The sequence below is a fragment of the Cynocephalus volans genome, chromosome X, assembly GCF_027409185.1.
Source record: "Cynocephalus volans isolate mCynVol1 chromosome X, mCynVol1.pri, whole genome shotgun sequence".
NCBI classification, from domain to species: Eukaryota; Metazoa; Chordata; class Mammalia; order Dermoptera; family Cynocephalidae; genus Cynocephalus; species Cynocephalus volans.
In genome coordinates, this window is record NC_084478.1 from 132,236,476 (window position 1) to 132,253,625 (window position 17,150).

General features: G+C 42.9%; 1 protein-coding gene across 1 annotated transcript; it reads left to right on the forward strand.

Annotated features, from left to right (window-relative positions):
- Positions 1 to 1,169: 1,169 nt before the first annotated feature.
- Positions 1,170 to 16,682, forward strand: AKAP14 (A-kinase anchoring protein 14). Its single transcript, XM_063084901.1, has 8 exons — positions 1,170 to 1,372; positions 2,776 to 2,947; positions 5,892 to 5,987; positions 7,804 to 7,970; positions 8,057 to 8,148; positions 13,494 to 13,673; positions 15,960 to 16,012; positions 16,565 to 16,682. The coding sequence occupies exons 3-8, from the start codon at positions 5,911 to 5,913 to the stop codon at positions 16,680 to 16,682; spliced, it is 687 nt and encodes a 228-aa protein (XP_062940971.1). The 5' UTR covers positions 1,170 to 1,372; positions 2,776 to 2,947; positions 5,892 to 5,910.
- The last annotated feature ends 468 nt before the right edge of the window (positions 16,683 to 17,150 follow it).

Below are 17,150 nucleotides of genomic sequence, written 5' to 3' on the forward strand. Positions count from 1 at the left end.
TGGGGTTTTTTCTAAGTACAGTTTAACAAGTTTAACAATAGGAGCTGGTAACATTCAGTAAGAAAAGCAAGGTGACATTCCATAATGAAATTTTTCAAGAAGTTAAGTTGATCCACCCACAAAAGCTTGACCTTAGCAAACATTCTCTTCTTACAGCAATTTTCCAGTATCTTTACATATCAATCAGTAACCTGTCTGTCTTTGAGCCAGCAACCTTGCTGTGTTACAATTCTTTATCTTACAACAGAGACTATAGCCTGGGGAAAATTACCTTTCCTTTGCAAGGTCAATATTTGAAACTGCAAGGCTTTGGTAAACCAGGCCCTATGAAGCACATTTGCTTTATGCATACTCCACACCCACCTGCTCCTCTCTCTCTCCCCTCCAGCTTGGGCTTCCAAGCCTCTCCACCCTTCCCCGCACTAGCACCCGGGTACAACGCAGCTTGGAGAAACCTGTCCTCAGCACTGGGGCTAGGAGAGACCCAGAGGCCAGAATTTGTCCGCTTCAGTGAGGGGCTTGGCTGCAGGTAGGAGGTAAGGTTCCATCATGGAGTTTAAGCTCTTGCTTCAAAGAAGGGGCTTTTCTAATCTGCTGGAAATTCTCTCCTGGCTCCCCCCATGAAAGCGTTTTGCCTGCAAGGAGTTTCTCATCACTTGCCTGAGCATCTCTTTCCCCTGGGCAATGACGAATCCCACTCTCTGCCTCCCACATTAGGTGCTCACTGTGTTCCTCTCACCAGTGGTCCTAGGGCTTCCTAGGAAAGGTCTGGATGCCCTTGCCCACCAAAGCTTGGCACAAAGGAAGCTGGAAACCTGCCCCTTGGACTTTGGAATACAGCGACTGTGGGGCCTGGTGCTTCCAGCTCCCATCCCAGAAGCATAAGCATCCACCCAGCAAACCCAGCAATTCTTGCACTGGGGGTGCTGCATGACAGTGGATATCTCTCTCCAAAGGGAGCTATTTATTTTTTCTATAAATAACATCTCTTGGCTGGCCAGTTAGCTCAGTTGGTTAGAGAGTGGAAATATAACACCAAGGTCAAGGGTTCGGATCCCCATACGGGCCAGCTGCCAAAAAAAAAAAAAGTTGTTGGTAAAATAGATACGTTACTAATAATAACAGCTCCCAATTTGGGCTGTGGTTCCCAGCCTGCTGTGGCACTAGAAGGTTCATGGCAGTTGGTCTGATGGGCTTTATGAGATTCAGACCAATGGGCAGAACTGAGGCCAGTCATTATTATTGATAGTATTCGGAGCTCTGGAACTTTCGTGCTCACCAGTGATGGTGTCCACACGAATCCTCTTTCTGGCTTGGCTGCTGGGCATTGAACCTGAACCTAATGAGGGAGAGCTCAGGATACACCTGTTCCGTAAGTTCTGGTGAAATTCCCCCAGCTTCAGGAGGGGTGGGTGGCAGGCTCTTTCTGGTTTCTCTGCTTTTTAATTGTCTGCTGTGGTTAGTCTCTTCCTCACCATGATTGTGGTAACTGATGTTTATCGAGCACTTAAAGTGTGCCTGTCCTTGTTCTGAGTGCTCTGTATGAATCACCTCATTTCATCTTCTCATCAACCCTATGAAGTGACTATTAATATTGCCATCGTACACATGACACTCGAGAGGTGAAATAACCTGCCTGAAGTCACAGTACTAGTATGTGGCAGAGCTGAGATTTGAAAGCTTCTGTCTACATTCAGAGTCTGTGTTCTTCTTACTGAGCTGCACTGCCTCCCACACTTCTCCCTCCCCACCCCCATTCCCCTACCTTACCAGTCCATCTTATCAGTATGATCTCTGTGTGTGGGCCCTCGATGTATGTGATGTCTTCCAGGCAACGAACTCAGCATTTTTTCCTGGATAAAGAAGACACCTAACAGAGCACTTTTCTTCCTTTGTTGGGATTGAAATCAATTGTCTTGTGGTGAGCAACCACTCCATATACGTAGCATAGTTAAGGGCAGGGGTTCTGAGACTGGGGAATTTCATGGACTAATAAAATTAATAAAATAAAACTGGGTCCTAAAATAGGGTCATCAACTTTTCATTTCACCAGTTAAGACCATTTAAAAGAATTTATACCACTTTATACCATTTATACCACTACTATTAAGAATATTAGGAAAAATATCTAACCATTATAGAGCGAGCTTATGATGTACCAGGCACTGTTTTCAGTCTTCACATGAATTATCTGGTTTGATCCTCATTAAAAACCCTATTCTGTAGGCATTATTATTATCCGCATTTTATAGCCAAGTAAACTGAGAAAGAAAAATGTTAAATTGTCCGTGTCTGTGCTTTTAAACATTATAGTAAACTCTCTCTCATCCTTGATTCATAAAGACATCTTTGAAAACAATGAAGCACACAGGGAGGTCCTTACCTCAGGATGTGGGAATAAAAAGTAAAAGCTCGGTAAATGAAGTCAGACAGCTCTAAGTTTGAGTTTGGGGTAACTTAACACTCTGTGCCTCGGCTTCCTCAACTGTAGTATAAAAGTACTAATACCTTCCTCATGATGCTATTGTGAGGAGTAAATGACTTAACACATACCAAAGGCTTAACACAGTGACTGGTATGTCACAAGGATGCCCAATATGTACCAGCTGTGAGGCTTACGAGTCCTTCTGGAACAGCCCTACAAGCTCATCTGCTGGGAAGAAGCTGGGAATGGCTACTGCAGCTTGGTCTTGCTATTGAGGTCAGACAGTTGCTGTGTCTGACTCTCCCCTTCCTTCAGTCACTCCCTTCCATTTCCCCCTTCTTTATTAACAGAAGCAGTCAGAAACCTGTGGGCTTTGCTTCTCATTGGTTGAAACTGATGTTGCCCCGGCAACATTTGTAAACATTCTGTCTGGGAATCTTGGGGAAAAGCTGCCGAGAGACTTCTTCAGAGGCTTCCCCAGCTACTGCTGCTACTGCTTCAAACAAGGATCTGGTCACTCAGGTATCGTGGTTTTTTAGTAGTTGTGGAGTTCACAAAAAGGACCTGCAGTGGTTCTCCCTATTCATCACCCAGACCCCATCCTTGACCAGGACTCCCCGCTCTTCCCATCCATTCTGCCTATCTGGCCTCTAGGGAAGGGAAGGGAAGAAAAAGATCTAGGAGAGGCTACTGGGAGGGAGGCTTAAGAATGATCTGTGCCCACAGATGTATGAGGATAAAAATCGGGCTTCCGCCTGGGCTCTGCTCTCCCCTTCCCCTCTCCTGTTGGAGCACAGGGCTCCTGGGGGAAGGTCTTAAGGAGGTCCTTCCATGAATAAAGCCCCCACCTCATTCACCTGGTATTGGAGGTCACAGATTTGGCTTCTAGTCAATTCATCAATAGGTAATTTGCTGAAAGCTGAGTCACCAAATGACCAAGTCACCAAATGGACAACTCTCTGAAGGATCAAGTTGCTATATGGCTAACTCACCAAAGCCTACCAAATTTACCAATTTACACAAAAACTTTTGTGTGATTGTCTTTAACTACAGAGTTTATAGCAAATTGCTTTGGTCAATTGACATGGCCTAAGTGGTAGGGAGAGCCAGTTCTCTAGTGTTAAGGGTCTTCAGCCCCCTCTCCCCTTAATCTCTTCCTGCTCTGGAATGGGCATCCTGGAAAGGCTTGGTTTCCTCTAGTAGATGATCCTGTCTATGCCCCAGCTGCAGCAACAGGGAACTGAGGCAGAGGCAAACTGAGCTTAAAATGCTAATATCAAGGCATAAATGAACACCAGCCAACATTATTATAGGAATGTTTAAAGGCTGTTCAAATCATTCCTGGACTTATGGCCATGGAAGTGGGTGGCTTTGTACAATAAGCGCCACCCCCTGGGACCAATGATGATGTCGGGAAAGGAAACAAGTTGTTGTCCTTTGTGAAAGATGCCCACAGAAAGGAAGTGGGTATGCTATGGAGTAAATGTGTCCCCCAAAAGTTCATGTATTGGAAACCTGACTCCCATTGTAACAGTGTTAAGAGGGTGGGAGATTCAATTATGGTATTTGAAAGGAAGGGCCTTTAAGAGGTGATTAGATTGTGAGGACTGTGTTCTTGTGAATGGATTGATCCATTCATGGAGTAATGGGTGTGGTTCTGATGGCTTTATAAGCAGATTGAGTGAGAAAGTTAGTTCTCTCTTGCTCAGCCCATTCTTGCCATGCAGTACCCAGAATTGCTGTAGAGAATCACCCCACCAGGAAGAAGGCCCTCACCAGATGTGTTCCCTGGACTTTGGACTTCCCAGTCTCTGAGACTGTAGGAAATAAATTTCATTTCTTTATAAATTACCCAGTTTCGGGTATTCTGTTCTAAGCAGTAGAAACAGACTAATACAGGGCACATTCTGGACTCCAGATGAAAATGTGAGAGCAGGTCCCCACTACCCTTTCTGAATCTTGGAAAGAGAAGGGGAGTGTAGTTAAGAGCCTAAAAGTACAGGCTGTGGAGCCAGACAGTCTGGGTATGTAGCTTTGTTTCCTCATTTTCACATGGTAACAAGTGTCCCTCTATTTATGACTTGGGGTCCCTGTAGGAAACTGTTCACATACTAAAATTAGGATGGTTGGAGAAGGGTTAAGGAAAAGGAATACTTATAATAGTATGACCAGAGTGCACAAAGCTCTCCAGGGCTGAAGGGAAAGAATGGTTACCTTTATCAGACTGAGAAGCTGGGTGAGAGAGCTGTCCTGAGAGAATCTGGGGCCTTCTGCACGTAGCCAGCCACAGGCGACCCTGTTGGGAGAAAGCCACAGGGGTGAAGTGGGAGAGGGATATATTCTTTGACTTCATTCTCCTCCCTTCAGCCTGATCTCCCTATTGTGTGGAACCTCCTGGAAGCCAGAGGGCAAGGGAAAGCCCATTCACACAGTCCAGTCAGGTCAGCCTTCCAGGGCGGTGAGCAGGAAGAGATGGAAGGAGAATAGATCTGGAAGGGCAAATGGAAGGTATCCAGTATATGAGCTCATAGTCCTGTGGTGATATTTATTTATTTATTTTTATTTTTTATTTTTTTTTTAAAAGATGACCAGTAAGGGGATCTTAAACCTTGACTTGGTGTTGTCAGCACTACGCTCTCCCAAGTGAGCCAGGGGCCAGCCCTCTGTGGTGATATTTAAATGAAACATGGCACCTTCAACACTCCCAAATTGGGAGCTGTTATTATTATTATTTTTTAATAAAATATCTATTTTACCAACAAACCCTTGACCTTGGTGTTATAACACCACACTCTAACCAACTGAGCTAACCAGCCAGCTGGGAGCTGTTATGTATAGAAAAATAGCTCCCTTTGGAGAGAGATATCCACTCTCATGCAGCCCCCCAATGCAAGGATTGCCTGCAGGGAACTAAAACTGTGCTGGAAGAAAGTGATTTTTCATAAGTGAAGAGACTTAAGCTGTAGCAGGGAAAGAAAAAGAATCCAAGACTCAAGGGAAAGGATGTAAAAAAGATTGAAAATACCTTAAGACTGCTAGCTCTATGATGTTAAAGGCATTTGGAAAATTTTCTTTCTTTTTTTTTTTTGAATCATAATTGATTATACATATTTTTGGGATTCAATGTTGACATATGTTGATCAAATCAATATTACTAGTATGTATATTGTTACAAATTGTACTTATTTTTATGCCCCTTGTCCAATCTCTCCCTATCCCCCTCTCTCTCCCCGCTCCCACCACTGAAAACCCTAGATTTCTTCTCTCCCTCTGAAAGAGTAATGATTACTCTGTTGATTTGTTGCCTAGATGATCTGTCCAATGCTGAAAGGTGTGTTCAGGTTCCCAAATATTATCATAGAGCAGATGCTTCTTTTGTCACTCTGGAATGGGCTTTGTGGAGAGAGACATCCTCTTTTTTTCTTTGGTCTCTGATGGTGACTCTCCTTGTGTCAATGCACTCCAGTGGCTGGTGGACCATCTGCATGGTGGTTGTGATGTCTAGCCACTTTAGTGGCAGCCGTGGTTACTGTGTTGGCTGTGGTGGACCACCCACTTGGAGGTGAGTGTGCCTGGTTGAGGGTGGGGGGGTTTGGTCCCGGGCTCCATGCCCCTAGTGGGCCCCAAGGCACTGGCAATGTGTGTGGTTGTGGGCAGGTGGTCTGGTCCCTGGCTCCAGACCTCAGGTCCCCTGGCTCCCGGAGGTGCTGTTGGTGTGCCTGGGCCAGAACTAATTTTTTGTCCTTTGCTTACTTCTAAAATGGGGGAACTCCCTGTGGGAACCAGTACTTGAGCTGTGTTGTTGAGCTAAATTGCAGCTTTGCTGCTGTTTCCCTAGGGAAGGCTTTTTGTGCAGTTTGGGGTTTAATGATTGACCTTATGGGTACTTCTGGCTCTCCAGAGACTGGGTGCACCTGGGTTGTGTAGAAACTCCGATGTGGGCCTGAATCTTTTCATCAAACTGCACCCCGTGCAATTTTGCATTCCTGACCAGTCTCCTCTGAGTGGTCCTGCACTGACTGGGGGACTGACTGGCTGTCCTTGCTGTGTCCCAGTGTTTTCCCAATGGGCCCATCTCTCCCACTGCCCATGCTCCAAACACTTCCCATGGGACGGGCTGTGCTCCGGTCCCTTGCGATGACTCACTGGCCTCTGAATAGCTCCCCCTTTTCAGCTGTTCTGGCTCCTCGCTCCTGTGTGGGTCCACGGGAACCCTATTAGTGGTCTTGCTGTCCTGGGGGCCACCAAGGCCCTCTTCTCCCCTGCTGCCTCCAAGCAACTTCATCGAAAGGGCACAGCTGTGGCTTCTGCTGGCTCCTGCTCCATGTGCAAAGCAGTTCTAGCCTTAAAGCCACTGCAGCACGAAATGCTCTGTGCAGTTTTTTCTTTCTCTCATCGTGGCTTCTCCCCCTTCATGAACTCCGTAGTTCTCTCCTCCTCTTTACCTGAGCTCCAGCGGCCCCAGCTTGGCTGTTGTTACATTTTTACAGTTGTAAATTGGTTGATTTGTGGGAGAGAGTGATGCTGGGGACTGTCTATTCTACCATCTTGACCGGAACTGAGAGCATTTGGAAAATTTTAGCTATCATTTATGCTAAAAAACTTACTAGAACAGGAGCAGAAAAATATTTTATTGATGTGATAAATCTCAAACCATAAACCAGTATCATACTTAATGGTGTAACAGAAAGCATGCCCATTGAAGTCAGACACAAAAGATTCTCAATTTCTCTACTTTCATTTATTATTTTTCTGGAAGTGTTAACCAAAGCTAATACTCATAAGAGATGTATTTCAGGAAAAGAGATAGTAAAAATGATAGTTTCTTGGAGATGATATAATTGTATACCTGGATAATCCAAGAGAAAAAAACTAGAACACCAACCCCTCTTCTGCCGTATTACCTCTAATCATTTTAATTCACTATCTTTAAAAAATCATGTGCCTTCAGTTGTTTAACGCAGGGACTAGGGCTCTACTAAAAACTCAACTAGAAATCAATACTGTTAGAACTCCAAAGAAGTTAGGAATCATTCTACTACATTTTGGTTTAAGTCTTCATGGTTTCGAGAATGTGAAAATCCTTGGTTTTCAGGAAAAGTAGATCTCAACATCTAGGCACAAAGTGTATACAGTTAGGTCACACTCATACCCTCAACCCCAATCCCCTCCCTAGAGGCAACACCTGTTTTCTGTGTCTTATGATTCTTTAAGAGACAGTCTGTACTTACATGAGTGCATTCACATGTATGTACACACACACACACACACACACACACACACACGCACATACACACACACACACACACACACACTCACACACACACACGCACATACACACACATGCACACAGTAACTTCTTGAGTTTCTTTTTCCAGGCAAAAGAAAATGAATGTGACTAAAAATGTCAAAAGTCAGAAGACAACGGACGTAGCTTTTGCAAGAGAGATGAAGAAACTGACAATACAAGACGACAGCGACGTGACTGAAGTGGCTTTAGCCCTAGCTGAGGATGCCATTGCAGCTGCTGTTAAGTTTGTGGAAGGTAGTAGTCCTGTTTGGGTGCCTCAAGAATTGTCTCATGTAACACCACACTACTAGGCAGCTAACAAATTCACACCTTGTTTGCAGAAGAGGAAAACCCCATCAAAAACATTAAATGGATCACCCATGGTGAATTCACAGCGGAAAGGGGCCGTAGACAAATTGATAAGTTCGTTTCGGTAAGTTAGTTGACCACTCCGGTTTGGTACACAAGAGTGAAGAACAATAAAAACGCTCTTGTTTGATCAAAAGTTTGAAGTTTAGAAAACCTAGGAGATGATAGCAAAGGTGACTACAGTAAGTAAACATAGTCTCCATCTGGGTTCCAAAATCAAGGTGGGATAGTCTTTGGAGGTAAAAAGCACAACTGTATTTTTGTATCATCCTAACCTTACGTTTCCCTAGGAAAATCTGATATTCCCATTGAAGCACGTTGTTCATGCTGGTGCATTAATGGGAGCCTAGTGGCCTAAAGAGGGAGATGTTCTTCCAAAATAGGAGTTCTCCACCGCCTACTTTATTTATTTATTTTTTGGTGGCTGGCCAGTAAGGGGATCCAAATCCTTGAACTTGGTATTATCAGTACCATTCACCACCAACTTCAGAATGTTCATATTAACAGAGGGGATGCAGATAGATCAAAGGTTTTTTTGGTTTACCTTTGAAATGTTTGCCCACACGGTAAGATGTACATGCCCGTGAATTCCTTTTTTCCCATTTGTGTTTGGCTCTGATCCCTTTCTGTGACTTATTCTGGCAGCTTTGGAGAAAAGGCCCCGGGTTGCTTTGCATAACTGGCAGGTGGTTAAAGAGGATGGCTTGAGATCCCTTCGCATTGTACTTCCATGGAACAGAGACCAGTTGAAATTGGTGGAGGCAAACTCCCCTACCCCTGGGAAAAGTTCTAGTGTCTCTGTTCCTCTGGCCAGCCCATCAAAGCCTATGGCCCTCAGAACAGTCTGCTCAGCCCTAGGAAGGCCTAGTCAGGTGTGAAGGAGGAAAAATCAGGGACTTCTGGCTCCACACCTTCTGTCTATGCTCCAGTGGACACCACTCACCATTCTCATTAGGAGGGGTAGGGCTGGCCGGTTACTCAGTTGGTTAGAGCACAGCCTTATAACATCCAGATCACGAGTTTGGATCCCCCTACTGGCCAGCTGCCAAAAACAAAACAAAACAAAACAAAACAAAAAAAAACCATATATCATTAGGAGGGGTATCTAGAACACAGTGAAGATAAATCTTCCTGCTCTGGAGCACATTTCCATTTGGGGTTGGGCAAAGGCCCCTGCCTGCTGTACTCAGGGCTCCTGAATCAGACTGGAATGAGAGCAAGCAGGAAAATTTTCTCTTGCAAATCCCAGTGGTTATTCTGAGTAAAAGGCAAAAGTAATTCCTATAAGGCCCAACATAATCTGAGTCCCCTTCCCCTCACAACTTATGGCTCAGACACCACCACTTACTACCTTCTCCCTTTCACCTTCCTCACTCAACTACACTTGCCTCCTTACTGTTCCTCAACTACCAGGCATGTTCCCACCTCAGGACCTTTGCACTTGCTGTTCCCTCTACCTGGAACCCTGTCCCTTAGGATGTATTCTCTTGGTTCACTTCTTTACCTCTCTTCAGATCTTTGTTAAAATACCACCTGCTCACTGAGGCCTTTCCTGGTCACTTCATCTAAAATTGCAACCCTCTCCCCTTCTCTGATTCATTTTCCCCTTAACACTTATCTCTACCTAAGATTCTAGAGTTTACTTATTGATCCTACTGCTTTTTTTCCACCACCAGATCATATGGCCTATGAGGGCAGAGGCTTTTGTTCATTGCTTTGTCTCCAGCCCCTAACAATGTCAGGTACACAGTAGATGCTTGATAAATCTGTGTTGAAGAGAGGAACAGATTTATTATCTCATTACCATTATTTCTTCACAGATCAAGAGCCAGGTCACAGCATTTGTCTTACCTGCTTTATAGGGCTGTTGTGAAGATAGGGACAATTAGAAAGTACATGACTGAAAGGTTGAGAGCTCTATATAAGTCATGACATAAAATCACCCTATTTCCAGCCCCACTACTGCAGAGAGCCCCAGAAGTGGGGTCTACCATATAAGTAGTAGGCATTTCTGATGGAGAGCTTTCTCAAGCTTACTGACAATTTCCCAGAGTCCACTATACATCTGGGGATAGTAAACTAGGAGCTGTCATTTACTGAGCATTGCTATGTGCCAAGCACTGCTAAGCATTTCACATGCATGATCTCATTTAATCCTCACAACAAAGCTGTGTGTAGGTTTATCAGTGTGTCCATCTTACATATGAGGAAACTTTAAGCTCAGAAAGGATTGGCAATTTATCAAAAGTCTGTCTGATTAAGCAGCAAAATGAAGTTTTGATTATAGGTCTGTCTGATATATTCTTTCTGCCACAGTAGAAAAAGTACTTTTTGAAGACAAAGATAATACAGAGTTTTATTATCGATGAAAAATGCAAATTGAAAAGATTTTGAGGTATTGCAATAAGAATGATTAAACCTGGTGTCATAAGGCTTGTACATTTGTGAGGAGGAAATAGGTACACTTATACATTGCCAATGGGCACAATAATTGATTCATTCTCTTCAGGAATGCAATCTGGTAACAACAATATACAAATGGGTTCTTTATAAGAGGAAAATTGGAGAATCCCCATAGCTGAACACAGTTAAAATTATTTGTAATAAAAACAGGACATATAATTACTTTAAAAACCTGAATGAGCAAAAAGACACAAAGCAGAAAATGAAAGATTCCCCTTTACCCCCAGTTCTATCCCTCAAAGTTCACTTACCATGTGTAAGTTTTGTGCATATAATTCCAGGTGCCTGTTGAGTTTGAGTGTCCAATAATATGTGATTGGCTAAGCCATCCATGGTAGAGTAGCACAGTAAGGTACTGTTTCCTGGAAGTGAGTATATGAAGAGGCTTTATGTAAAAATTACAAAACACAGGGATAATACACACTCACCAGAGCTCCATAAAAGTCTGCTACCTGTACACTGATAAAAATGGGAAGAGATTGGCCTGATGGAAATAGTTCAATTTAATGTCATGTCTAAGGCTTTCTTTACTAAAGGAAAAAAACAAAAACAAAAACAAAAACCCACTAAGAGCCAAGTTGAGAGGAACAGTATATTAGAATCGAGGCATCTGGTAGTGTGGAGAAAGCACTGCGCTGGCTGTTCAGGAGCCCTTGGTACTGGTCTCAGGTGTTGTGTTAGACTGTCCCTACCCATTTCTAGGCCCCTGTATCCTCATATGCAGAGTGAGAGGCTTCATTAGACTAGCTCTAGGGACCATTTCAATGCTACAAAGTTTGTGACTGTGTGAGAGGTTAAATATTAGGGCTAGAAAAGTATATTGAGTAATATAGAAAGGTTGGGGGAAAAAAATTCATGTTCCAATGGGCCATAAGGGGTTGACTGTTGGGCTTCTTCATTAAAATGAATAATGATGTATGGAAGAAGACACAGCCCCTGATCTCAAGGAATCTAGCCAGTGCTCCTCTCTGGCATACTGAAACAACAAATTGGCTACAAGTTTGAAATAAGCTGAGGCAGAAGGCCAGCCTTTTTTTTTTTTTATAAAAAAGGAGGGACTGAAATCTTCTTGCCATCTCCTCCCTTACTCCCTCCCCACATCACTGAGATTGTTAGACTATCCCACTTCCTTCCCTCTGTGAACCTTCATCTTAATTCAGACTCTTCCTTGATTCAGAATCTTCCTGTGCCCCAATAGCCAGCCCAAGGGGGTTCAGCTGAATGTGTTGAATACCTATTACATTCAAGACCCTCTGCTAAGAACCAGGGCTGCATTATGACTTCTGTAGGCCCAGGCACCCTTCTCTTTGTGGCCCCCTTCCTCCTTAAAAATATGGAAAAATTTAAAACAGCATTAGTATGAAGATGAATATAATCATTGGCCCTAAAAGTTCATTTTTTTCCTTCTGATTTTAAAAGAAACAAAAACATTTTTGCGAGCCCTTCAGTGTATTGTGGGCCCTAGATGCTCTGTTACTATGCCTTATGGATAAGTCAGCCTTGCTAGGAACATTTTGATATAGACTATGATGAAGACTGCTCCTCATGGCTGTAGTACAGGAGGGAGTGTTGAGTGCCATAAGAGAGGCAAAAAACAAGCCCCAGAAGTGTTAAGAGGGGAAGGGTGCAAAATTACATCTGGTTGGAAGAGAGATCAAGGAAGACTTCTTGGAGATGGTAGTTTTAGGAAAAAGGACTTTACCCAGTAGAGGTGAGAGGGAGAGGCTTCCCCAAAAATGCCAACAGCCTGATCAAAAGCATGGTGCAAATATGGGAATAGTGACTGCTTCTAGTTTTATAGGAGTATGAGCTTTTTGTCAGGAAAAGTGTGACATGAGAGTAGAAAGTCATATTATTAGGTCCAGACTATGAGAGGTCTTAAATGACAGTGAAACATTTTCACTTTGTTTGGCAGACAATGGGGAGTTATTGAAAGTTTTTGAGCTAAGCTGATAGGACTGAAGCTGTGCTTAAGGAAAATAGCCCTGGCTTCAGTGTAGGTGGTGGTTTGGAGAAATGAGGTTGAGGACAATGGAGTCGAGGTAGGAGGTTACTGCCTGAGTCCAGGTGAGAAACAATGAGAGCAGATGTAGAGTGTTGCAGTGGGACTGGAGAATGGATAGATGTGAGACATATGACATACCTTGTATTTGGGGTAGAATCGACATGACCAAAGGTTAATAAAATATATATGAATTAGGAAGGAAGGAAGGAAGGAAGGAAGGAAGGAAGGAATGCTGATACTTTTAATAATATAGTTAACATTAGTTATGTATTCCCATCTGAACTCCAAGAATAGGCCCAGACAAGAAGATATTCCAAGGAAGGTTTTCTGTGTCTCAACCCTCTTCACTAGTAAGATCTGTTCTTTGGAAGGGGGAAGCTTCTCCAAGGGTACAAACAGGGAATCATTCCTTTCTGAGGGATGCAGACTATCCTATTGCCTGACTCATTCCTTTTCTGATCTTATTTTATATACCACCTATGAAGTGAGTCTGATTTTCACAAGTGGCCAAAACCAGTTTCATTACTTTCTAGTCACACCTTTGGTATTCCAGGGTGGAGTAAGCAGAACACATGTTCTAATCACTTTCTAATTATTTTCCAATTAACCAAACTTGCCTCCCAAGTGAGGGTGTGGAGCACAGTCTGTATGTGGGTAATGTGCATGTATACATGTACATCCGAGGGTGTGCCCCTGCAGTGCAAAGCCCAGTCTCAAGTGATGCTTGCATTCTTCACTTGTTTCATTTCAGCTCCACCTTTTCTCTCCTCCATCCATGGGGATCATTGGCAGTTGACTCTAATTTGAATCCCAATCAACAATATTAGGAATGGACTCCAGAACAGGGCTGTAACCCTGACTGTTAAGTGCCACCTTTATCTAGAGTACTTGATCAGAAGTCTGCTTTTCTTTATGTGCTTCTTTTTTTTTCTGTGAAACAGACTTGGGATTGTCAAAGTCACTGGGTGTGCTACACAGAGTTTGTAGAGAGGAAAGACTTAATTCATTCCTTCCACTACATATACTGTGTACGCTGGAGCATACCAACCGCTCGGAGACCCATGGCACGAGTCAGTGCTGCTGTCTACTTCACCATAAAGATCAACAAAGGCAAACCTCCGGTAAGCTCTTCCTTTTCTGCCCTATTCCCTTTAGTGAGGTTCCAATGAGAACGGAGACTTCTCTTGTCAAGGTCATCCACTACCCCCTTTGCAAAATTTAATAGTCATATTTTTGTCCTCATGTTACTTGGCCCCTCTGCAGCACTTGCCAGAGCTGATCACTCCATCATGAAACTTTCCATTTGGCTTCTAGAACAACATACTCTCCTGGTTTTCCTCCTGCCTCACTGACCATTCCTTCTCAAGTCAGTCTCTACTGGTTTTTCTGCCTCACACCAATCTCTTCATGTTGGAATGTCCCCAAAACTCAGGCCTTGGACCTCTTCCCTATACCCACTTCCTTGGCTATTTTGCCCAGTCTCATGGATTTAAATGCCACCTAGATTTTATTATTTCCAAATTTATGTCTCCAGCCCAGACCTCTCCCACTTGGATTTTAATAAACATCTCACTTACTGTAGCTAAAAGTAAACTTCTGATTTTCCCTTCCAAACTAGATCTACCTACGGTCTTCTCATCTCACTTGACGGTGCAAATCCCTGGCATCATCCTTGCATCCTCTTTCTCTTACATACCTCATCCAATCCATTAGGAAATTCTGGTGGTTCTATCTTCAAAAATATATCCAGAATCCAACAATTTCTTACCACTCCACTTCTCCCACCCTGGTCCACGACACCTTCACCTCTCACCAAGATTATTTCCATAGCCTCCTAACCAGTCTCTGCTTCCAACCTTGCCCTCATCGATGTCTCTTCAATACAGCAGCCAGCCAGAGTGAACCTCGTAAAACAAATTTGTCACTCCTCTGTTTAAAACTTTCCAAAAGTGTTTCTCAAACTTTAAAGTGCATGCAAATTACTTCGGATCTTGTTAAAAACGATGATTCTGATTCAGCAGGTCTGAGGTGGGGCCTGAGATTCTGCATTACTAACAAGCTCCCAGGAAATGGTGATACTGCAGCTCCAGACACTACATTTGAGTAGCAAGGGCCTATGAGGCCTTGTGTGATTGGTCCCTTGTTATTTCTGCTTTCCCACTCCTCACTTACTCTGTTCCAGCCACTCTGATCTTGCTACTCTTCAAATAAGCCAACTATAGTCCTGCCTCAGGCTCTTTGCACTGCTGTTCCTTCTGACTGGAATGCTCTCTCCTAGGCATGTGCATTGTCCACTCCCTTACCTTCTCTGCTGTACTTTCTATCTTGCTCTCCCCCCATGCTTTTTCTCCATAACACTTATCACCTTCTAATATTCTATATAATTAATTATTTTGTTATCATGTGCTTCCCCCATCAGAATGTAAGCTCCATGAAGGCAGGAATTTTTGTCTTGCTGTAAAACAAGGCCTGGAAAATAGTAGGCACTCAATAATACTTGAAGGAATCATTGCTTGTAGCCACTAGGTAAACCATGAATAAGAAATATGTTAACTTGATAGCTGGTGTGAAAGAAGCCAAAATAATCCATGAATCCAGGGGAAGGGTCCTTAGAGCAGGGCTGGTGCTAAGCATAATGCCTGGAACACAACAGACATAAAAATATTGTTTCCCCTTTGTCTTCCCATCCTTTTGCAAAAGTTATTTGATCCTCAGCCTGATTCTAAGGCTTTATATATAACCACATAGTGAGCCAACTATGTCCTATATTGAACCTATCCTAGTACAAATGTTTCTGTTTAGAGTTTGGAGCCTGGGCTAATCTAAAGATTATTACAATATGGGGAGTTCTCACTTTTCCTGGTCATATACCCCTCCATTGGCTGTCTTGCTAACTGGCCAAGGTCAGAGATCGGGAAGTAAGGCTGGTGGAGGTGAACAAGACCATACCACAGACAATACAGAGAGAGGTCTTAATGGCTCTTGCTCAAAATTCCAAGTATAATTTTGGAGGCGAGAATGGGAGGGGACCACTGAGGCAATATTACAACCTACATTTGAAAGTTTTCAAACCTTGCTCATCTATATTTTCATTCTCATACCATTCCTAAGAGGTAAAGTAGAAACTGTCAGTTGAATGAACAGAAGCATGGAAACTTACTCAAGCTACTGTTAATGTTAAGCCTCTCCCAACTTGTTTCCAATTTTGTGGAGATTCTTAAGATATTTGTTGCCAAAAAAGATCTTTTGGGAAACACGTTTAAAGTGACAAAGAACTACCACCTACAGACTCCCAATTTATAAGGAAGATGAATTCTGGAAATTCAAGAATGTGGACATGTGTAGGGATGGAAGGAATTAAGAGTAGGTATGACTGATCTAGGCTGACAGCTGTTTCTCTTTCTTAGGATGCACCCATTGATGTCTCTTATACCCTTGAGGACCAATCATTAGTTCAAAGGTAATAAATATTTGGGGACTTATTTTAAAAGGGTGGGAGAAAGGTCATCACACTCCAGGAATCCAGCAGGCCCACAGCCACAGATAATTCATGTAATGGCTACTTTTCTTCTTTGGATCACCTATCTCATTAGAATGGGCTGAAAGTTGGATTCTGCCATTATCCTAGAAAATTATTTTTCTTAGTGTCTGGTTTTTTAGTGATTTGAAACTTGAGGATTAGTTGCTGGAGTAGGGTGGGGACAAAGTGGGTCATGTCTATTGTTTCTATGGGAAACTTCAAAATCACATGGAATTAACTCATGTATAATAATCCCTTTTATTTGTATAGCAGCTCTCTTGAAGAATCTTTACATATAAGCTCATGAATACTTTCACAGATGGGCCTAAGGAACAGTAAAGAATAGATAGAGAGAATCCTCCCTACCCCTCTTCCCCACCAAAAAAGGAGGCTTCTTGCTCACTAGCAACATAACAGTAAACAGGAATCCCTGGCTTAATGTTTTGTTTGACTTTAAAAGCTTTTAGTGTGTCTGTTTTTCTTCCTCTGTAGACCAGGAATGATTCGCTTTCGAGAAAAATGGCTGAGGGACATTATCGAGACCAAAAATGATTTACTGGAAATACTTGCTTCTAATTCACTATTGCCTGATTTTAACCAAATGTTTTAGGATTGTTTTTCTAATCAGAATATATTAAAAATACGATACTGCACATCAAACCACAGAATATTTATTGAATAATAAACTTGAGGCAAACAAGCCAGCTGTATTTTTTTTCCATTCATTCATTCATTTTCCATTCTGCAACTTCCATCACATTAGCAGAGTAATCAATAAGTTGTTTTCTATTTTCTAAAAGATTTCCCCCATCACTATGTGTGTCAGTTTAGAGTCTTGCAGGTACAGAGCTGAGTTTAGAGAGTTGCTAAAATTCACCTGAGAGACCAAACTAAGATTGGTACTTGGCTGTTTGTTCCTCCGTCTTGAGCCTAAGTCTCCAGCCCAGACACACCTCTTTATGAGCACAATGAGGGAAAAACAAAATGGCAACAGTTCTATAGCTCATAATACATGCAGTCTGAAGGTCTACTCACAGACCCCTTCATTTACTGTGAGTTAAACCTCACTGCTGAATAA

Bases quoted from the DNA above. Each gene is read 5' to 3' on its own strand.
- AKAP14 (XM_063084901.1), top strand. From the start codon at position 5,911: ATGGTGGTTGTGATGTCTAGCCACTTTAGTGGCAGCCGTGGTTACTGT. The intron at 8,149-13,493 runs GTAAGTTAGTTG...TCTGTGAAACAG, and splicing joins AAATTGATAAGTTCGTTTCG to ACTTGGGATTGTCAAAGTCA. The intron at 16,013-16,564 runs GTAATAAATATT...CTTCCTCTGTAG, and splicing joins GACCAATCATTAGTTCAAAG to ACCAGGAATGATTCGCTTTC.